This window comes from Bubalus kerabau, chromosome 1 (genome assembly GCF_029407905.1).
Source record: "Bubalus kerabau isolate K-KA32 ecotype Philippines breed swamp buffalo chromosome 1, PCC_UOA_SB_1v2, whole genome shotgun sequence".
Taxonomy (NCBI): domain Eukaryota; kingdom Metazoa; phylum Chordata; class Mammalia; order Artiodactyla; family Bovidae; genus Bubalus; species Bubalus kerabau.
Genome location: NC_073624.1, coordinates 90,086,099 through 90,106,389, shown reverse-complemented (window position 1 = coordinate 90,106,389; position 20,291 = coordinate 90,086,099). Strand labels below are relative to the sequence as shown.

The 20,291-nt window shown below is 51.4% G+C and overlaps 1 protein-coding gene across 2 annotated transcripts in view; it reads left to right on the top strand.

Annotated features, from left to right (window-relative positions):
- Positions 1-20,291, top strand: part of VDR (vitamin D receptor) — a 63,018-nt gene that overhangs the window by 23,800 nt on the left and 18,927 nt on the right. The window contains exons 2-4 of one of the 2 annotated variants that reach the window (XM_055581922.1): positions 5,530-5,611; positions 9,024-9,171; positions 18,483-18,613. In XM_055581922.1, coding sequence (XP_055437897.1) covers positions 9,026-9,171; positions 18,483-18,613 — 277 coding nt within the window. In that variant the 5' untranslated portion in view covers positions 5,530-5,611; positions 9,024-9,025. Of the gene's footprint in view, positions 1-5,529; positions 5,612-9,023; positions 9,172-16,073; positions 17,477-18,482; positions 18,614-20,291 lie in introns of those variants that run through there. The other variant, XM_055581928.1, reaches the window with a different exon arrangement.

The window sequence follows — 20,291 nt, the reverse complement described above, 5'->3', positions numbered from 1 at the left end:
AGCTTCTCTGCTTGTTGGGGAGAGAAGAGAGCAACCCATTCTCCCCGTCCCTAGCAGCCAGATTTTTGGGAGCCACAGCCAATGGGTGGGGTGGTCGGTTTTTTCCCAGTTAAGAAATGTGGCTTTCTGGGCAATGTTTGTTTGGGGTGGGGCTTTTGGGATCGAGAGCAGACTTCCTGACCTCTCTGGGTCCTGAACTCTTCGTGGCTGTACCAACAGTAACTGCTGTAATAATGAGAGCAAACATATAAATCTCTGGTGTCCTGGGCACCGTGCTGAGTGCTGCGTGGAGAATTTGGTCCCCGTGACCGCCTGAGACCCGGGAGCGCTCACGTCTCTATTTGTAGATCAGGACATGGGGAGGGGTTCTGGAGGAAGCGGGACGGTAGTCAGGTGGCCAAGGCGTCAGGCTGGCCAAGTGACTGTGGAGCTGAGCAAGGGCTATGATACCAAGGATCCGGAATATCTTGCTTGGAGCTGGCAGGACCTGGGGCTTGGGTACTACCTTTCCTGCAGTGCAGGAAGAGGCTGAGTGATATAGAGATTGCATTGATCCCAGAAGAAAAGCAAGGAAGACCACTCGCTTCCCCTGTGGGGGTCTCAGTTTTCTTCTGCTAGGAAACCAGAGACACTGGGCTACAGCTACTCACGGGCTGGTTCCCTATGCTTCACTAGTCACCGTCACTGCCCACACTTTCCGGAAGTTACCTGGAGAGCATTAATCAACCCAGAGATCTTGTTGACAAAGCTGAGGGCTGAGTTTCCACTGGAAAAAAAAGCAGCTTGCAGGAATAATTGTTGATAAGAAGTGGAAACATATCTAAGTAAACTATGAATCTCCTGTTCCACTGCCTAGAACCTCGTGGATTCCTGCCTGTGGGTCCTGCTCAGCACCAAGAAGCTGCCAGTTCTCCCAAGGATGACAGGACAGTCGGCCGAGAAACAGTCTTGGTGAATGTCCAGTAGAGTGGGAGCCTGTGGCATGGTTTCTGTGCAGTGACCCACTACCTCTTGACACTGTAGGGGTCAGTCAGTCCATGACCTTTATCAGGTTCTCGAGAGTGAGGTATAGTCCCCCAAAAGTTAATTAAGAAGCACTTTCAGAAGAAAAGTTATTCCTGAAACCGCTGGGTCATCAGCCACTTAATTTACCATGCTTCAGTCAGAAATTAAACAGTTTGATCCACCTCAACCTTGTTCCTAGAGCCACAGTGCTGGGGGTCAGCCTCCCCTGGAAATAGCTAAGCCTGAGACGGAGGTGGCAGAAAAGCTTGGAAGAGGCTATATAGCTACTCACACTCTTCCATAGGCCCTTTTCTTAGGCTGGAGGCTTCTTTCCAGGTGAAGGCCAAGGAGGCAGACACTGTCTGCACTGACCACCTTATTCACTGCCCTGGTGGGAATCATGACCATACCTGGGATGTGTATGAAGCCTAAATCAAAATGAAATGTAGCCAGGCTAGCTTCCTCTGCTTCTCCCCTGAAACCTCACTTGCATCATAAACTTTGCAGAGTTTTTCTATTTTTTTCATGACAATTTTCCAGCAGGTGAGGAATGGGTTACTTTTTCTACTGTGTGTGGTACTGTCATATGGTGGCCCTGTCGACCCCTCCTCAAGAGACCGTGTGGGAGTGGCCTGAGAGATTCATCTTAGGTGGCTGTGAAGAGCTGGTCTAGGACCAGTAGTTGAAAACTCCTGGGGCTCTTTCATCTGTGCATAATGAAAAACTTTCTAGAGCCATCCAAAGAGAATGGGTTGGCCTGGGAGATAGTTCTCCAACAGAAAAGATATTTAAATACAGGCTAGAATATTATAGAAGGGATTTAAAATGGTTGGACTAGGTGATGTTAAGTTTCCTTTCAATCTTGAGATATTCTGAGATGACTGGTATCCATTGGGTTTTACTTTGGACATTGTAGTCTGCAGAATATAATTTCCAAACGCTCTCACCGTGTGTGTGTGTGTGTGTGTGTGTGTGTGTAGGAACTGAGGGGATGGTGGGGGAAGAAAGTGTTAGGCCGAGTTCTAACTCTGCAGTGCACTTTCCTCTCCCCTTGCTCTCATGTCCACTCTGTTCCTCTCAGCTTCTTCTGGAAGGCAATGCTGAGATTGTTCTGGAAAAATAATGTGGGTATATGTTGGGGATGGGAGAGAAGGAAGAAAGAGCATGACCCCAACTGGCCATGAGACTAAGCTGAGCCTAAATTATACCAGATTGAAGAGATGACAGGTAAAAACTTGGGTAGGTCATACAGTGTTCGGCACTCTGTGGGCAGAGTTGCAAGGATGATGAAATGAAAGCAACAAGAAAAGGCTGTGCACGCATAAGCACATGTGCAATTGTGGCTGGCGTGTGCACAGGCTCACCCCCTCCAGAGACAGCCCGATGTGTGGTTGACTCCATGTGTGCCAATTTTAGGAAGAGAAGGAATTTTCTCCCCCTCTGCTGGGAAATCACATAGCTTTCCATTTCTTTCCAGAAGGAGAGGGAGCTTTGAGCTAATGTTCACAGTTAGAAAGCCCATTCTGATCAGTCCATTCCCGGCGCAGCTAAGCGGGGAGCCCGCTCCTGGGCTCCCAGTCCCCACAGGACCCTTGCAAGGGGCCACATCCCTCCTGTTCTTCCTGGGCCTTAGCATCTGAGGGTGAAGGGGCCTCACCTGTTCCTTGGAGGGTCGGGAGAGAACACAGTGAAGAAGTTTCATTCCTGACTGATCTTAAGGCCTCATCATGGTGGGAATTTGGCCTGGGAGTTGCACACTTTCAGACCTGGAAAAGACCTTAGAGGTCAGACCTCTGTCCACTGCTTGGTCCTCCCAGAGTCACAGCTTTGCCGCCCTCAGGAGTCCGAGGAGGTTCAGTGACAGCAGCAGAGTTAAACCTGGCCCAGCGGCAAACTGATCCTTGTCTTATGAGGGCTCTGCTCCAGACACCCTGCAGCCCCAACCCCAGGAGATTGTCCTAAGCGAAACTCTGCCTGGGGTCATCCATCCAGCAGAAGCCACTGGAAGATGGGGTGCCTGCTGTGTGAGCTGCTGGGCAGACGTGTGGGAGAGGCGGTGGTTGCGGCTTCGATGACTGGAAGGAAATATGTTATCTCCTCATTTCTTGCTAACGCAGGGTCAGACCTGGGGTCAGACTCAGGCAGGGCTTTTGATGTGGGATGCAGAGCCTGGAGGAGTGGAAGCCAGGGGCTTTCTGCAGAGCTGAACCACTACCCCTCTGCTTCTCTGAGGCTCAGTGCTAGGGGCATGGGTATTTCTAAGGCAGGGGCAGGAGGGGGTGGCTCTGGGGACAGTCCCAGCAAAGGCAGTGGGATGTTCTCACACTCAGAACATGAATTGGGGTGGGGGTTGTATGATGTGGCAAAGGGGGTAGTATTAAGTTGTTTTTTTCCACTTGTCCTTTTTTTACCCTGTGTCTTTGCCCCACTTTCCGTGAACTTGGACCTACAGGACCATCTTTCCTATAAGGACCACCCAGCAGTGCAAAGTTGCCTGGGGAGGAGAGCTCCACCTTTTGATGGGGGTTTTTCTGGATGAAAAGGGTTGCCAGGATGAAGAGAGATCCTGGCTGATTTGGGAGCCTTGGGAAGAAAAGAGCCATGACATTCTTCCGTGGTGACCTGGGGATGGTCCTATCTGTTCCTCCCTGACTTTGTGGGGGTGAGGGGAGTCCAGGGCTTAAGGGGAGGAAACCACTGAGCTATGTCCCTTAGGAAAGGTGGCAGAGTGGAGATGCGGGGCTCAGCTGCCTCGGTTCAAATCTGGGCTCCAAAGATAATCATCTTCTCTGTGCCTCAGTTTCTCCATGCCTAGAGGTTGTTGTGAGGATTAAATGAGTGAGTGCACAGGAGGAATCTGGAGCAGGGTGGGAGTGAGTAGTAGCACCCCTGCCAGTGGTTATCACTGGGCTGGAAGAGTGGGGAGGAGAAGAGGGCCACCCTTTTTCGGCCATTGCAGGCAGCCCATCCTTGCCTGGTCCCTGGCTTCACTGCTGGCCTGGCCGTGGGACCCTGGGCAAGTCTCAAAGTGCCCTACCTGGAGTTTGGTTTTTCCATCTGTAAAATGGGACTGCTCTGCATCTTGCAGGACGGTTAGGAGGTTACATGAGATCCCAGGTGGGAAGCTTAGCAGTCTGGCACATGGTAGATACACACACACTTTCTCTGTAAGTTCAGGGATGGCGAGCTACTTGGATCTCAGATCTGACTTCTGAGTGTCTTAGGGGCTGAGGGCAGTGGTCTTTTCTATACCCAGTTGGCCCTCACCTCAGACTTCCTGCAGAGCAAGCCAGGAGTCGGGGAGATTGCCAAGGCTGTGGGGTAGGATCCTGAAGAGCCTGGTTGGCTGGGGGCCTTGGGCAGTACAAGCAGAGGGAGCAGAGGAGAGCCTGGGGGCAGTGGCAACATATCTGTGCCCTGCAGGTATCCTTCCTCCACCCACGATCCTTGGGAGAGGGTCAGCCATGTCCACGTTATCTCAGTAGGGTCCACTGACACTCTCCTCGAGTGTTCCTTGGGGGCACATAGGTTAGGGGGCTGGCAGTCCCAGGACTGAGCCCAGGTCTGGATGCTTCTTGGGCTGTCCCTCCCCCTGCCTAGGCGGACCACTAGGAGGCAGAGAAACAAAAGCTGAGAGTCTGAACCTTCCCCATTGGGGGGTTTGCCTTAAAGGCCTTTCCAGGGCTCAGGGTCAGACACCTGTGTATCTGTTATCTCCCAAGCTACTTCCTATTGGTGTCAGCGAAGGGGGGAAGTGTGTGTGTGTGTGTGTGTGTGCGCGTCTGGGTAGACAAGTAGCACTGGGTGTGGGTGAAGGTGGGAAGGTTGAAATTCGACCAGCCCCAGCTTGGTGACCCATCACACCACTAAGACCCAGAGTCTGGACACCAGAGTCAGCCCACCTTCAGCCTTCGCCAAGGCCGGGGGTGTTGAGAATGTCTGGGAAAGAGCTAAAAGTGGCAGAAAACATCCTGTTTGAAAGCCATGCGTTGCTGTATTTAACCCCTGCAGCACCTGCTCCACCTACACCCGGGCTCCACAGACCATACACCCCAGACACCTGTCTTTAAAGCCATCCCAAGAGGCCAGGTCTGACTGCACTGTCCCCAGCGCCCAGGCGCCGGTCTCTTTCCCACCCTCCAGAGCCTGCCAGACCACCCTCTGGCCCTGCTCCTCCAAGCATCCCTAAAACCTGGAGTGGGGGCCACGGGAGCAGTCGAGCTCCTGGCACCCTCTGCAGCAAGGAAGCTGCTTCCACCTGCCCTCCCGCTGGATGCTGCTCACGCCCCCCACCAAGACAGGGTGGTTCCCGGCTGCCAGCTGGACTCCTGCCCCTTCAGCCCTGCCAGTGATGACATGGCACGTCTGCCCCCAACAGATCACTTCTGTTTTCAGTCTCCATTCGGAGGACCAAAGTTCCTGGAAAGAGGCTCACATCCTCCCTAATGGGCCCTCTAGAGCTCCAGTGATGAGATCAACACAGGGCTGTACATAAAGCATTTATTTCCCTTTTTTTCATTTCAGAGTCCTTTTGGTTGGAAGTATCTGCGAACCCTCACAGAAGGGCACCCCTTGGCCTGACTTCCCTGTCCCCCTGCTCCTACAGGTGGGTGTTTCCTCCTCAGCCACAACCTCTGAGCTTTTTGTTTTTGAGGGGTGAGGCGGGCAGGGATGTTGAATGGGGGCAAATTGGAAGGCGGTGGTCAGAGGGAGGAAGAGATACTCCCTGCCTTTGTCAGATGTGGGTGGGTGCATCCTGTGTCAGCAGAGTCCACAGCAGCCCGAAGCTGAGACCCAGAGCTGGGCCCAGGTCGGGGTGGGGGCTCAGAGGGAGGGGCTTGCAGACACCCCGGCCAGGACCCCAGGGGGTCATCAGCAAGGTGGTATTTCCAGCCCAACTCCCATCTCCTTTGTCTCTCCTGCCCTCCACAGTCTCTCCCCTTCACTCCTAGCACTACCAGCTCTCAGGCCATAGATGCCTAGACCTCTTCTCCACCTCTGGACTCTGGTCCTGGGTTCTGGCTTCTTGGTAGCAGCATGTAACCCTAGGTCGGGCTGAGTTGTCTCTTAGTTCACCTGAAATTGTCCTGCTCACTGTGGGCCTCTGGCTGCTGGGTCCAGCCTTCGGTTGGGCCTAACCCAATGCCTGGGGCCCCACTCCGGGGGCCAGCAAGCTTCCTGACGTCACCCTGTTACAGGAAGGCACGGTTGCGGTGCTGTGTTGTCACATTCTGCAACTCTCTTGCGTCATCACATCTTCTGTGAGCCCAGATGATGCTGAATACTTGTTAGGCTGATTTGACCGATTTCCTTCCACCCCCACACTTAATTTCTCTTTTTTCCACCAAATCCACCAGATGTTGGCCTCTGAATGACACAGTCTGTAGCAATATCACCATGACGGGGAGTTGCAACATCTCAGCTGACCTAGGGTTAAGCCACAGGCATCCTAGACAGTTTCTCCTCCTGGGGCCTCTGGGGTCCCTGCCCACTCTCTGGATGTGTATGTCATGCTCCAGAAGCCTGGAGTCAGCATAGACTTCCTAAGGGTTGTGGGGACAAGGCTGAAAAACTAAGGGCACTCTCTCTTTTATTTTTGTTTTAACAATTAGGCAATGTTTTATATATACAGATGAGCATATAAAACAGATAATAGTATCTTAGTAGTAGTAGTAATGGGCTTCCCAGGTGGCTCAGTGGTAAAGAATCCACCTGCCAATGCAGGAAGCATGGGTTCAATTCCTGGATCTGGAAAATCCCCTGGAGAAGGAAATGGCAACCCACTCCAGTTTTCTTAACTGGGAAATCCCATGAACAGGGAGCCTGGTGGGCTACAGTCTTTGGAGTTGCAAAGAGTCAGGCAAGACTTAGTGACTAAACACACACACACACACACACACACACATACCCACCATAGTACCTACCACTCAAAGAAATTGAATATGGCTAGTATGTAATGCCTCTGCAAGTCCTCCCCAACCTCACTGCATCAAAAGTTTCTGTTAATCATTTCTTTGTTCTTTTTTTTTTAAAGTGTTTCTCTCTCTGTCTCTGTGCATGTGTGTATATAAAAACATTATAGCTTAACAAGTATCAACCTTGCTATGATTGGGCTGCGCAACAGGGTCACTGTTATTAAAGTTCCCAGGAAAAGAAAAGCTGAAAGAGAAAGTTGGAGGATCTGCTAGGTCTGTCTGTGATCAGGGACCCTCTACCCCTTCAGACTGACTGTACCTGTCCTTATCAGTCCCACTTCCTTCCTTTAGCTTAAAATTCTTCATGGATTATTTTTTGCAATATTAAGTCTTTGTTTTGTACATTTGGTAACTGCAGTTGCTGCTGCTGCTGCTAAGTCGCTTCAGTCGTGTCCAACTCTGTGCGACCCCATAGACGGCAGCCCACCAGGCTCCCCCGTCCCTGGGATTCTCCAGGCAAGAACACTGGAGGGGGTTGCCATTTCCTTCTCCAATTCATGAAAGTGAAAAGAGAAAGTGAAGTTTCTCAGTTGTGTCTGACTCTTAGTTGCTAGAGAACCTCAATGTTTGGACTTCTCTGGGCCTCATCTGTAACAAGTAATAATAGTAGTACTTGCAAGGGACTTCCCTGGAGGTCCAGTGGTTGGAACTCCATGCTTCTACTGCAGGGGGCACAGGTTCAAACCTCGGTCAGGGAACTGGGATGCCGCAAGCCGTAACAACAATGATAATAACAATAATAATGATAATAGTACTTGCCTCATTGGAGTGAGTTGGAGATGGACTGAAAAAAGACCCTCCTGGTCTTTGATGTACCTTGGCTCAGGTCAAGGGCCTAGTCATTGGAAAGAAGCTCGGAGTCCCCAAGGGCCCCTGGAAGCTACCTCTCTCAGTGGGATGACGTGGCACTGCGGTATGGGAGGGGGTAGGGTGCTTGGCCCCTCGCCACCGACTTTCTCACTTGATTTCCTTCTGTCCTGAGGCCAAGGCACTTAAACCTGTAGTGACCCTTGTGAGGACTCAGATAAAACTGGGAGGCAGCCCCGTCTGAAAGCTGTCACCAGGCAGGAGGGACTCCAGACAGCCCTGAGCTAGCAGCCAGCAGGATTGCAGGCAGCAGGTGAAGCCGAGGTCCCGGCTTGCCCAAGGGAAGGCTTGTCAGCTGCTTCCTCAGAAGACTCTCCCAGAGCTATTATATTTTGTCCCCTCTCTTTCCCCTCCTTCTTCAAGTGTGAAATCCATCTCTAGATGATAATGCCTATTTATAAAAGCAGCCTCTGAAAACAAAATTAGTTCCTGGTATACGACTCACATTACTCAGAAGGACGTTCAGAACAATGTGTTGAATTTACATTCAATAAATTGTAAGGGAGAAGGGGGAGGCGAAAGGCTTTGATGACCTTGGTACCAGGACAGCCAGGTCACCAGGCTGTCCATCCTGAGCCGTGGGGCTGCTTGGAGCTGGCATGACAGGGTCTGCTGTAGGCAGGTAATCTGTCCTCTTCCCCTCGCCCTCAAGGATAGAGGGGCTGAGGGTGTCCCTCTGTGTACAAGGCTGTTGGAGGCCCCCCCTTTTGGAGGGGACCCTGGGCAAAGAGGCCTCTGATCTGCAGCAGGTCCACTGCTGAGGTATAGCTGAGGCCAGTGGTGTGCGTATCATTCACAAGAACCTTCCTCACACCCAGTGAAGTAAAACGCATTCTTCAGATGAGGACAGTGGGACGCAGAGAGGCGGGACCCCTCACCCAAAGGAGCCCTGCCCATAGGCGCCAGACACGGCCTCTGGTCCTCCAGGCTTTGACGCCAGGCCACGCCATGAGCATCGCCACAGCGCCCCCTGCAGACGTGCTCCAGCCTGTCTGGGGAGACCCGCTTCTGCTCATGGCCGGCAGTCTCAGGAGGGTGAGCTGGTGGTACCCAGAGCCACGAAGGGAGGGCGCTGAGGATCCCACTGAGGACTGGGCCCTGGGGAGCAGCCCGACTTTGCTGAGCTTCCGGCAGAAGGGCTACCAGCGGCCTCATGTCCGCCTGCTGTTCTTGCAGCCATGGAGGCGACGGCGGCCAGCACTTCCCTACCTGACCCCGGCGACTTTGACCGGAATGTGCCCCGGATCTGTGGGGTGTGTGGGGACCGAGCCACCGGCTTCCATTTCAACGCTATGACCTGCGAAGGCTGCAAAGGCTTCTTCAGGTGAGTCCCCTGCAAGAGCGAGGAGTAGAGGGTGAGGAACAAGGTTTCCCGCAAAGAGACCCTGTGTGTTCTGTGTCTCCTTCCTCGCCAGGCCCAGAAACACTCCCGTTCTCACAGCCCCCTGGGGCTGTTTCTTCCTCCTCTGCCCTCAGCTCTAGCTGGTCCTCTGGCCCAACTGCTTCCTAGGTGGAAGCAGTTCATGTGAACCCCCATCCTTCCATTACCCCTTGACATACAGCCCCCTGCACCCACCCATGCCCTTCCAGAGTGAACCTCCTACCATTGATGATCAGAGCTTCCTAGTCCAAGAGACTGTCATGGCCTCCAGGAGGCCCAAGAACTTGGCCTCAGAGCACGCACCCCCACCCTCTCCCCTCCGGCCACCATCCAAATCAAACCATCCCCTGGAACAAGGGAAATGACATCCCTAGTTGGACCTCCCTACTTGATCTGTGCACCACGACTTGCTTATCAAAGTTGGAAAGCTAACCTCAGAGTGTGGAGGAAAGCACACGCATTCTGGTTTGGTCAAGGCTAGTTTTTCTGCGAGCAGCCTCTTCTCTTTTCATGTAGGCCCAGCAGTACCAGTGCAAATTGTATGGAAAAGTCCTGGAAAAGCTGGACAAAGGCTATTCCCACCTGGAGCCGGGGAGGGAGGAGAGAGAAGTGAGGAATGGCAGGGTGGGATTCAAAACCAGGAGAAGTTAGCATTTTGCATATTTTGGAGAGAGAAACAGAATGGAGCCTGGAAGAAGGCGGCCAAAAATGAGCTTCTATATAATAGTCTTGCTGGGGGTGAGTAAAGCTAATGGCAGGGCTTTCCATCAAAGAGAGGAAAGAGCAAATCAAGTCCAGAACAAGGAATCTATTTCCCTGAACTGGCACTGAGGGCAGTGTGAATCAGAGGCCTCAGGACTTGTGCGGTGGTCACCCCACAACTCAGGGACCCCTGGGCTCTATAAAGACAGGCTCCTGACTCACCTGCCCTCTGCAGCAGAAACTGGCAGGCCTGGAGTTTGATTGCCTTGAGCCACTGTTCTGAGGCCCCTTGAGTCTGAGCTGACTGATGGCCACTACTCCCTCCTGCAAGGCCTGGCATTATGGTCAGCAAGCTGCTTTTATCTTGCTTCCCTGTCCTCCGTCTACCTTATAACTTTACTGCCTCTGCCTTGATGACAGCCCAAGCTGCCCTTTTTGAAGAGCCAGCATCTCTGTCGTGGTTTGGCTTGAATTCCGTTTTATAAAACACGCAGTTGATCCTCATTGTTTGTGGAGTCCACATCTGCAAATCTGACGACCTGGTAAACTTTACTTGTCATCCCCAGATCAATACTTGCAGCGCTAGTGTTTCCGGACACGTGCTGAGTGGAGAAAAATTCCTCTTCTCATTGCACACGTTCCCAGGCAAGGTTGAGCCAGACATTCTGCCTTCTGTTTCAACTCTCACCCTGTGAACAAGTGTCCTGTTCTTGGTCTGTTTAGTGCCATCCTTTTTGCATCTTTGTACCATCTGATAGTGATTTCAATGTGTAAGGTGGCAACCAAGCATGGTGCTGAAATTCTTTCAGGTTCTCCTAAGCATGTGAAAGCTGGAAGGTGCCTTACAGAGAAAAGACATGCTAGACAAGCTTTGTTTAGACGTGGGCTGTAGAGCTGTTGGCTGTGAGTTCAATGTTAATGAGTCAACAACATGTATTAAATGAGGTACGTTTAAATAGATGCCACACATGATGCGAAGTTATTTACTGATGGATTGATGAAGGCATTGTGACCAGAGGCTCACAGGAACCTAATCCAAATTCTCCTAGGAGCGATGATTCAATATTTGCTAGCTCAGCATCCATGGTGGCTTTTTGAATGTAACTACCACAAAGAACAAGAATAGACTGTCTGCACGTAATTTCTCCTCCTCTCTCCCCTCCACATACTTCTCCTCCTCTGCTTCATCTATATACTATTTGATAATCTTCCGCTTTAGTCTATTTCAAATAGCTGTTTGAGAATTCCATTGTCAGTTGTATCTGTCTGCAGAATCCTCTTCCTGGGTAGGAAGGCCTCTGTCAGGAGGAGGTCCTTCTCTGTGTTGGGTACCGCATCCTTGAGAACACAAAGATAGCACAAGTCCTTGCTCTCCAGAAGCTCTCTCGGCCCTGCAAGAGCAGTTCTCAAGGAAAAAGCATTACCTCAGGGTTGAGCCACTGACTATATTCTAACCCCTGAGATATAAGCCCATTTGACCATTTAGTTTTCGATTGACTTCTAAATCAAACTAAATTGCTCTAGAAGTGAGTTGTGGTCATTTCAGCAAGTCTAAGACTCATAATCACACCAAAGTGTGATTATGGGGGTTGGTTGGTTCTATTGACCTATGGTCAAGAATTAGAGACAACTGCCAGCCAGTTACTCCTGCAAGCCACTTCATGTTGTTTCTACTTCCTGCTCCTCTGGAATACATGCAATCCATAGAGAAAGATGCTATTTCCAGTGAGAATAGAAGGTTGGCATGGACAGGCTTCTAGATGGTTATATGTCTTGGTAGTATGTTAGCCTAATATGTTAAAAGGCGAAGACATCACTTTGCCAACAAAAATCTGTATAGTCAAGGCTACTGTCTTTCCAGTGGTCATGTATGATTTTGAGAGCTGGACCATAAAGAAGGCAGAGCTCCGAAGAATTGATGCTTTCAAACTGTGTTGCTGGAGAAGACTCTGAATACTCATTGGAAGGAGTGATGCTGAAGCTCCAATATTTTGGCAACCTGATGCAAAAAGCCAACTCATTGGAAAAGACCCTTATGCTGGGAAAGATTGGAGGCAGAAGGAGAAGAGGGTGACAGAGGATGAGATGGCTGGATGGCATCACCTATGGCAATGGGCATGAACTTGGGCAAACTCTGGGAGATGGTGAGGGACAGAGAGGCCTGGTGTGCTGCAGTCCATGGGGTTGCAAAGAGTAGGACACACCTAGATGACTGAACAATGTTAACAACCAAATCATAAGCAAGAGCCACAGGGGGAAAATATGCAGATCTACTATAAAGCATAGATAGATAGATAGATAAAGATATAGAGAGAGAGTGAGTGATGATCTGTGGATGAATCTCTGGTCATGAATGGCTTTGTCCAAATTCTAATATAAGGGAAGGTGCAAAAGATGAGAAGAAAATTAGAAAGACCCCTTTGATGAAGAGAATGAAGAATATGGTGAAGTTTAAAATCCTTGCCTGAAAGGCAAGCCTGAGAAACAGATTGCCGTTTGCCTCTCTGTGTTGTCGCCTTCCTCCTCATCAGGACTCCATGAAGCTGATATTTGCAGTAAGCGCCAAGCTGACAAAGACGATGTGGAGCAATGCCTCCTTATTTGTGAGCCCCGAGGTGCTCAGGGACCTCATTTATGACAGGTTTGGGGAAGTGTAGGCTGGTGAGGATCCAGGAACATGAGGAATGTTCTGGCTCTCAGGAAGTTCACCCAAATGATATTTGCAGGAGCTGTGATGTGAAGGGAGGCAGAGAAATGGGGCAGGTGTCCAGCGACTCAAAGTGCTTAAAGGCAGTAGAGTAAACCGATAGGCGAGAAGTGGCCGCTCAGGTTGTTCCTTGGACAAGTGAATCAGTCACCAAGAGGTCAGTGTTGCTAGAGAGAACTTTGTCCAGGTCAGTTTGGCAGCTGCTCAAGGATGTGAATGGAAGAGAATGAGGGGGATCATGTTCAGAGCAGCCAAGAGTGATGTTTGGAAGTTTGGGTGGAGAAGCCAGATATTTGGAGAGGGGACGCCACTGGAGGTGTCAAGAAAGGCAGCTTCCTGGACATGAGGAAGGTCGTACATTTCTTTCTGGTCAGTTTTATTTCTTTAGGAACCCAGCTCTCCTCAGGGCTCACTGGTGTGAATTCCCTCTCAGCGCTTCTTGGGAATCCTCTCTATGTCCTGGCAATAGAGGTGCCCATGGGGAGGATGGGCAGAGGTCACCCCCACTTCCAACCTGCCCATCTCGGGTCCTGCCTCTGTCCTTCTCTGTCCTACATGAGTCCTTCAAATAGCACCTGCTTCCTGCCTGTGGACTCTAGGGGGACAGACTTTTGACACCTGCTTCAGCTGGAATTAAGATATGGTAGATTCATGTTAAAGACCATATTACATAAGAATCCCAGAGACTTTGGAATCCAACCAATCTTGATTCTAATGTCAGTTTTCACACTTTTTAGCTGTGTGACATTAAACAAATTATTTCACTTTCCATTGCCTTTTTGTATCACCTGTAAAATTGGGAGGATACCTATCCCACTAGGCTGTTGAGAGCCTCAGAGAGAGTATGTAAAGTGCTGGAAGAGAAGGCTCTTGATAAATGGTGCTTTTAATCACTGTTCCTTTGCAGTTTCTGAGAACAGATAGTCCTCTCCTATCCTCTCTTATGGGACCTGGAACATATGTAACTGTGATGTGTCAGCAAGGGTCTCTGGTAAAAGGTCCCCAAACAGGAGTTAAATATCAGATATGAGAAAGCAAGGGCTTGTCCAGGGAGCTCTAGAGACCCTCGTGTCAGTCAAGAACTCTGTGGGACCTGATTGGCACTCAGAGAAACTGGACATTGGTCGCTGTAAGTCACAGAGGGCTGTGGGTCTAGACATCAGAAGCAACAACACATGAAGCAAAGATATGTTTCGAGCCTCTCTACCTGTGGAGCCCCACACCATCCATGCTGAGAGTCAGTGGAGACGTGCTGACTGCTTCCAGGGTCTCAGATTCGTATGGGAAGGTCACACACTGCTGTCTTCAGCCACCCGTCAGCACTCCCTCCCACTGCCCCTGCCTGCCAGTTCCTCTCCCTTCCCTTTATTTAGTGCTTAAGCACAAAAGGTGCAGTAAAGGTCCTGCTTCCTTTACTTAATCCTTACAACACCCTCTCTGTAGGGTTGTTTCCATTTTACAGATGTGGAAACTGAGACATGGGGAGATTAAGTGACTTGTCCAAGGTTGTACGTTAGAATGTAAGTCCAAATAGATCCATGTGACCAAAGCCTGTGTTTCATTTAAATTTTTAAAATAGTTATAAAGGGTGGTGTTTATCTGTTGCTGTATTTGGTCCTATGAATAACTCCTGTGAATGTTTTTTTTTTCTTTTTAGATGTAGACAGTTCAAAAGGGGACATAAGTGAAAAATAAATCTTCCCAATCCAGTTCTCAGGTCCCTACATGAGACTGGTCTACCCATTTCCAGGATGAACTCCTGGAAATGGCTTTACTGTATGAATAAAGGCTCCATGCACTTTACATACTGGTAGACACAGGCAGATCTTGTTTTATTGTGTTTTGCTTTATTGCACTTTACAAATGTTGTGTTTTTTTTTTACAAATTGAAGGCTTGTGGCAATTCTGCATTGTCAGATGATAATTAATAGTTTTTAGGGAGAAAGTATTTCTTAATTAAGGTGTGTACATTGTTTTTATAGATGGAGTGCAATTGAACACTTAACAGAGCACAATACAGCATAAACATAAGTTTTACGTGCACTGGGAAACCACACATTTGTGTGACTCACTTTATTGCTATATTGGCTTTATCATGGTGGTCTGGAACAAAACTGCCATGTGGCAATATATACCTGTCTTGCTGAAGCGCTCTCCAAAAGAGGCCTGTGCGCCTTACCATCAACCTTCCTTTCCTTAAAGTTGGCTTTTCTTTTTTAACTCACCTGCTGAGAAGCCCTGGTGGTCACCACACACAGTGAGCCCCGTAGGTCTCACTATCAGACCACACAGACCTTTAATATCAGGAGCTCGAGCAGGAGCCTGCACCTGGACCAGGCTCTGGAATTTCTCTGACACTGGAGCTGCAGTAGAGACACAGCTCAGAGCTAGCACTTGGTCTTGGGCATTACAAGGTGTGTCTCTGCTGGCAGGGATCACCTACTCAAGAAGGACCCTCCTGAAAAATAAAAATAAAAAAGAAGGACCCTCCTGTCCCAGGCCTGAGACCCTGGCCCAGGCGCCTGATGCTTTTGTGGGCTGCCTGTCTCATGTTTTGATGAATTGGTCTCTGGCAGAAGAATCGGTCAATGTCCTCTCTCACCCCGGCTTTCTAGAAACTGCATCTATATTTAGCCTGGTTGCACTACCACTACCCCCCTTTCCTGAGCTGGGGTGTAATTGCCAACCACCCAGAGGATGAGGCTGAGAGCGCTTCTGAGGAAATGGGCTCCCATGGAAACCTGAGGCTCTTGTTTCTCAAAACCAAACCAACTCACAGGCAATTAGCTTTGGGAGGAAGGCAGGGCGAGGTCTGGATCTTGAGGACAAAGCGCAGAGCCAGAGCTGGCCAGTCTGGCTGCCCTGACTCCTCATGGGCAGAGACCAGATGACAGCCACACGTGTGCAAGTGGCTTGCACCTTAGAAGGCGGCAGAACAGGACGAGCTAGGACTCGGAGCCCAGGGAAATGGTCCTGGGAAACAGCCGACATGCCTGAGGGCTGGCTGCAGAACCCGGGCTCCAGGAAGGGCCTGGGTCTGCTGTTGGAGTTGGTGAGGGACGTTTCTGCCCCCACCCCCTGCCCCGGACGCTGAACCCCACAGCCCAGAGCATGATGATGTTCTTCACGAGGCACAGCCTCTGTCTCCCCAGCCACTATCCAGCTCCTTGCCTCTGATTCTGTCTGTAGATGAGCTGAGGGAGGGCTGGTTACTGCATGTTTTCATAATAATAATTTTAGAGCTCCATGCATTCATAGGCTGCTTTCTGCTATGCTCAAACAATGTGGAGACATAATTCAAGGTTGGTGGGTTCCAGGACAAGGGGTGGCAAAGGGTGAGAAGCCCAGGCTGCATTCGTACCCTGGCCTGAGCCCTGCTGTGAGGTCGTGTGCTTGACCACATCCTTCTCCCTCCCTTCCTCTCCCCCTCCTTTCCTCTCCCACTCCACCTCCTCCTGTCTCTTACTTCTCTCTCCTCGTCATGGTCTTGGTCCTCTTCCTCCTTCTCTCTCTATCTCAGTTCTCTTGGGCTTCATACTCCGAGTACACGGTTGAAAGCAAGGACACGGGCCCCCGCCCCCAGCATCTTTTAACCCAGCTCTGCACCCCTCGGAGTCCTATCCCAGCCTCTGTGGAGTCCACTCCTGTTGTCAGGCAAAGTCGGGCTGAGCGGCCGTCTCCAGCTTTCCCGGGTGAGGCCTCAGCTTTGCAGCATGAGAAAGATGAAAGGAAAAGGATGACGTTTCAAACTCTCTTTCCAAGCAAATTTGCAGTTGAGGGAAGTGCCCACCAAGGAGGGTCAGAGGTGGGGCCCGCAGAGCTTGAGGAAGCAGAGGCCTCGACAGGACACTGGGGCCCTCTCCCTCTGGGGCCTTGAGAAGCTCTCGGCCCCCAGTGCAGGGCTGTGAGAGGCTTCGGCTCGCATGTCTAGAGGTACCATGATGCATGTTCTTTTTGGTGCCCATGGCTCTCGAAAAAGAACAGAGTGACAGTGAGCCAGACAAGACAGTGGGTGGGAGGACAGGGAAGCCTCTCAGCTGCCTCTCAGCTAGCCACCCCAGGCAAAATGCCCAGCTGTTAAAAAAAAAAAAAGGAAATGAGAGTTTGCTCTAATTAGAAACTTCTGGTCCTTAAGTAGGTTTAGAGGATCACGGGCATTCTGGGGCCTGAGCATTTATGGTAACAGGTGGCACCTCAGGAACCACCAGGTGAGAAAGAGAGAAAGGAGTGAAGGGGGATCTGGTCCTGGAACACACAGATGGGTCTCATTTCAGGCTAACTGAGGTGCTTCCATGTTCTTCTGTTCCTCTGGGAAGCTGCGGTAAATGTGTGCAGGCACAAGGAGAAAGGGTTTCTCTTTCCATAGGCAAGATCTTGGGGATGCAGTCTTTCCCTGGGGGGTCGCTGCAGAGGCTGGCTGGGGGTAAACCACATAGCCAACACCCCCACGTCCCCGTGTTGCCCAGTCTGCTGGTGGCCCCTTGGGTATGAGGGCTGTGATGGGAGGGTACCAGGGGCTGAGGTCCAAAGCCAACAGCGGCTGTTTCCCAGATGACTGCGTGTCCTTTGCCTTGAGCTGTTCTCAAGGGCCAGCTGCCTGGAACCTTCTGCCTGTGGGCTCAGCTTCATCAACTCCTTGAATTTCTGGGGATGAAACAGTATCCAAGAAGCTAAGAACTCACATTCCTAAGGCCTTCCCTGGTGGCTCAGATGGTGAAGAATCAGCCTGTAATGCGGGAGACCCACGTTCCATCTCTGGGCTGGGAAGATCCCCTGGAGAAGGGAATGGCTACCCACTCCAGTATTCTTGGGCTTCCTGGTGACTCAGACAGTAAAGTGGTAAGCAATGTGGGAGACTCAGGTTCTATCCCTGGGTCGGGAAGAGTCCCTGGAAAAGGGAATGGCTACCCACTCCAGTATTCTTACCTGAAGAATCCCACGGACAGAGGAGCCTGGTGGGCTACAGTTCCATGGGGTCACAAAGTGTTAGACATGACTGAGTGACTAACACTTTCACACTCCTAAGACCCCAACTTGGGAGTCTTTATTCTTTGCTAAATTGCTTCACTATAAGAGGAACCTCTAGGAAGATAGCCTCTGCTGCTACTGCTAAGTCACTTCAGTCGTGTCCAACTCTGTGCGACCCCATAGATGGCAGCCCACCAGGCTTCCCCGTCCCTGGGATTCTCCAGGCAAGAACACTGGAGTGGGTTGCCATTTCCTTCTCCAATGCATGAAAGTGAAAAGTGAAAGTGAAGTCGCTCAGTCGTGTCCGATTCTGTGCGACCCCATGGACTGCAGCCCACCAGGCTCCTCTGTCCATGGGATTCTCCAGGCAAGAGTACTGGAGTGGGGTGCCAAGATGCCTCTATGCAGCCTCATAAAAGTCCCATGTGCTGTAGCTGGCAGCAGGGGAGAAAGCCAGAATTAGGAAAATGAACCTTTGGTCTTGCATACACACACAAAGCTAAAGGCAGTGAAAGCTGCTCTGCAGATTTCAGTATTTATAAAAAAATTTTTGTTAGGTTAATTCACTTGTATTTCCTGTGTAATAAAAAAGAGAAGGAGGAGTAGAGGCCTTTAAAGGTAAATAAAAGCAAGGATGGGGGAAGAATCAGCAGTAAACAGGAGGAGGGCATGTTGGCACACATGGCAAGTCAGAGGGTTGGGCAGGGGTGGCCCCTGAGAGGGGCCAGGGGCTTGGCTGGGCGCCCATTCTCCCTAGGAGTCTTGGAGCCAGGGGCTTGGCCAGCAGGTCTCACGGTCACAGGCTCTCTCACGCAGGCAGGGCTGAGGGGCTGCGAGGTGGGTGACCCAGCGGAGGGTCCCTGCTCTCTCTCCGCAGGCGGAGCATGAAGCGGAAGGCGTTGTTCACCTGTCCCTTCAATGGAGACTGCCGCATCACCAAGGACAACCGCCGCCACTGCCAGGCCTGCCGGCTGAAGCGCTGTATTGACATCGGCATGATGAAGGAATGTGAGTTTCCGCGGAAAGGCCGAGTAGGGGCGGGGCGGGGGCGGGGTCAGGGGAAGGCACCGCCTTTTGTGCGTTTGGCCAGAGAGATCCGCTTGCTCTTCCTCTGCAGTTGCCATGATTTGGGGCCCCGAGTTGCGGCGTGAGTGGGACCCGCAGCCTGAGGCAGGGTGGCTGGAACTCCAAGGTCCAAGGGGCCCTGTGAGCCTCTCTGGGATCTGTGTGTGTGTCCCAGAGGCCTGGAAAGCGCCTCTCCGGTGCAAGGCCTGTGAGGAGGGACAGACGGGGGCACTGCCTTCATGAGTCCCCACCATTAGGTTAATCTTCCTCTGAGACTTCATCGCTATTCTCACAGCAACCTTTTTCTTAAGACCTTTGGGGAAAGGATGAGGCTCAAGGACCCCAGGGTTCTTTGGGCTTTGGGGGATAGGGCTGCTGTGGGTGGGAAGAGGCAGGATAGATTGGGAGAAGAAATATTCAGAGCCTGGTTGTCGGGGCGGGGGAGGGGGGGGGGTTGTTTCTGCTCCACCCTAGCCTTCCAGTCAGTCTGGCCCAGTGAGCAAATCTGAGGGCTGGTACCCAGAGCTAGGGCTTCCCAGGTGGCGCTAGTGGTAAAGAACCCACCTGCCAATGCTGGTAGATGTAAGAGATGTGGGTTCAATCCCCAGGTTGGGATGATCCCCTGGAGGAGGGCACGGCAACCCACTCCAGTATTCTTGCCTGGAGAATCCCATGGACAGAGAGGCCTGGTGGGCTACGGTCCACCAGGTGGCAAAGAGTCGGACACAACTGAAGCGATTTAGCACATACCCAGGGCTAGGTGGATAGATCCTGCAAGGGGAAACACCAACTCTAGCAGGACCTCTAGATCCAGATGAAGAAGGACGAGCAATCTTCTAGGACTTCCTGTCTAGCTCTGGGGTTGCAGGAGAGGACCAATGGGACAGGTTGACATATTCTGATTCACTGTTAAAAACAACTCCTGGAGTTTGCATCTGAGCTCTAGTATGAGTTACTTGGTAACCAGAGACGCCATTAAATCCAGTGGACCTGGGGAAGCACTGGCCAGGCCCTCCCTGGACTGGAAGCAAGGGCACTGAGCTGCCCTGAGCATGGGTACCCTCTGCACACTCTGCCCTGCCCTGTCCCTTGGCTCACCCCTGTCTGTGCTCTGTACCCTGATCCTCTCCAGGATCTGTGATTGTGTGGGTGTCCTGCTGAGCTGTGGGCTGAGGAAGCTCAAGAGAGGCACTCAGATGCATCCAGACCTGGAGGTCATCTTGGCTATGGGGCCCGTTCTGGGTGTGTGTAGGTGGGTGGGTACAGGCGAGATGTGTCTCGAACAAGGGAAAAGCCACAGGACAGGGCTGAGGGGATGGGAAATTTCCTCCTTGGTGAGAAAGAAATTCTTTGTTTTGAGGAAAACAGAAGCCTCCTCAGGCTTTGACAGGCTGTCTTCCGGTGGGCCACGGACCCTCTCCTGATCCCAACTCCCCAGTCAACACTGGCAGTGCTAGAAGAAGTTTCCAAGCCTCATTCCTCCTCAGCCCCACAGGAGCAGGCAGGCCTGGGCAGGCGGATCACTCCTTGCCTGGTCCCCTGCCCCACCCCTCTCCTGTTTATCCTGGAGCCGTGGAGGCTCAAGGCCTGGGTGCCTCATGGGGCTTCTCATATGCCGGTT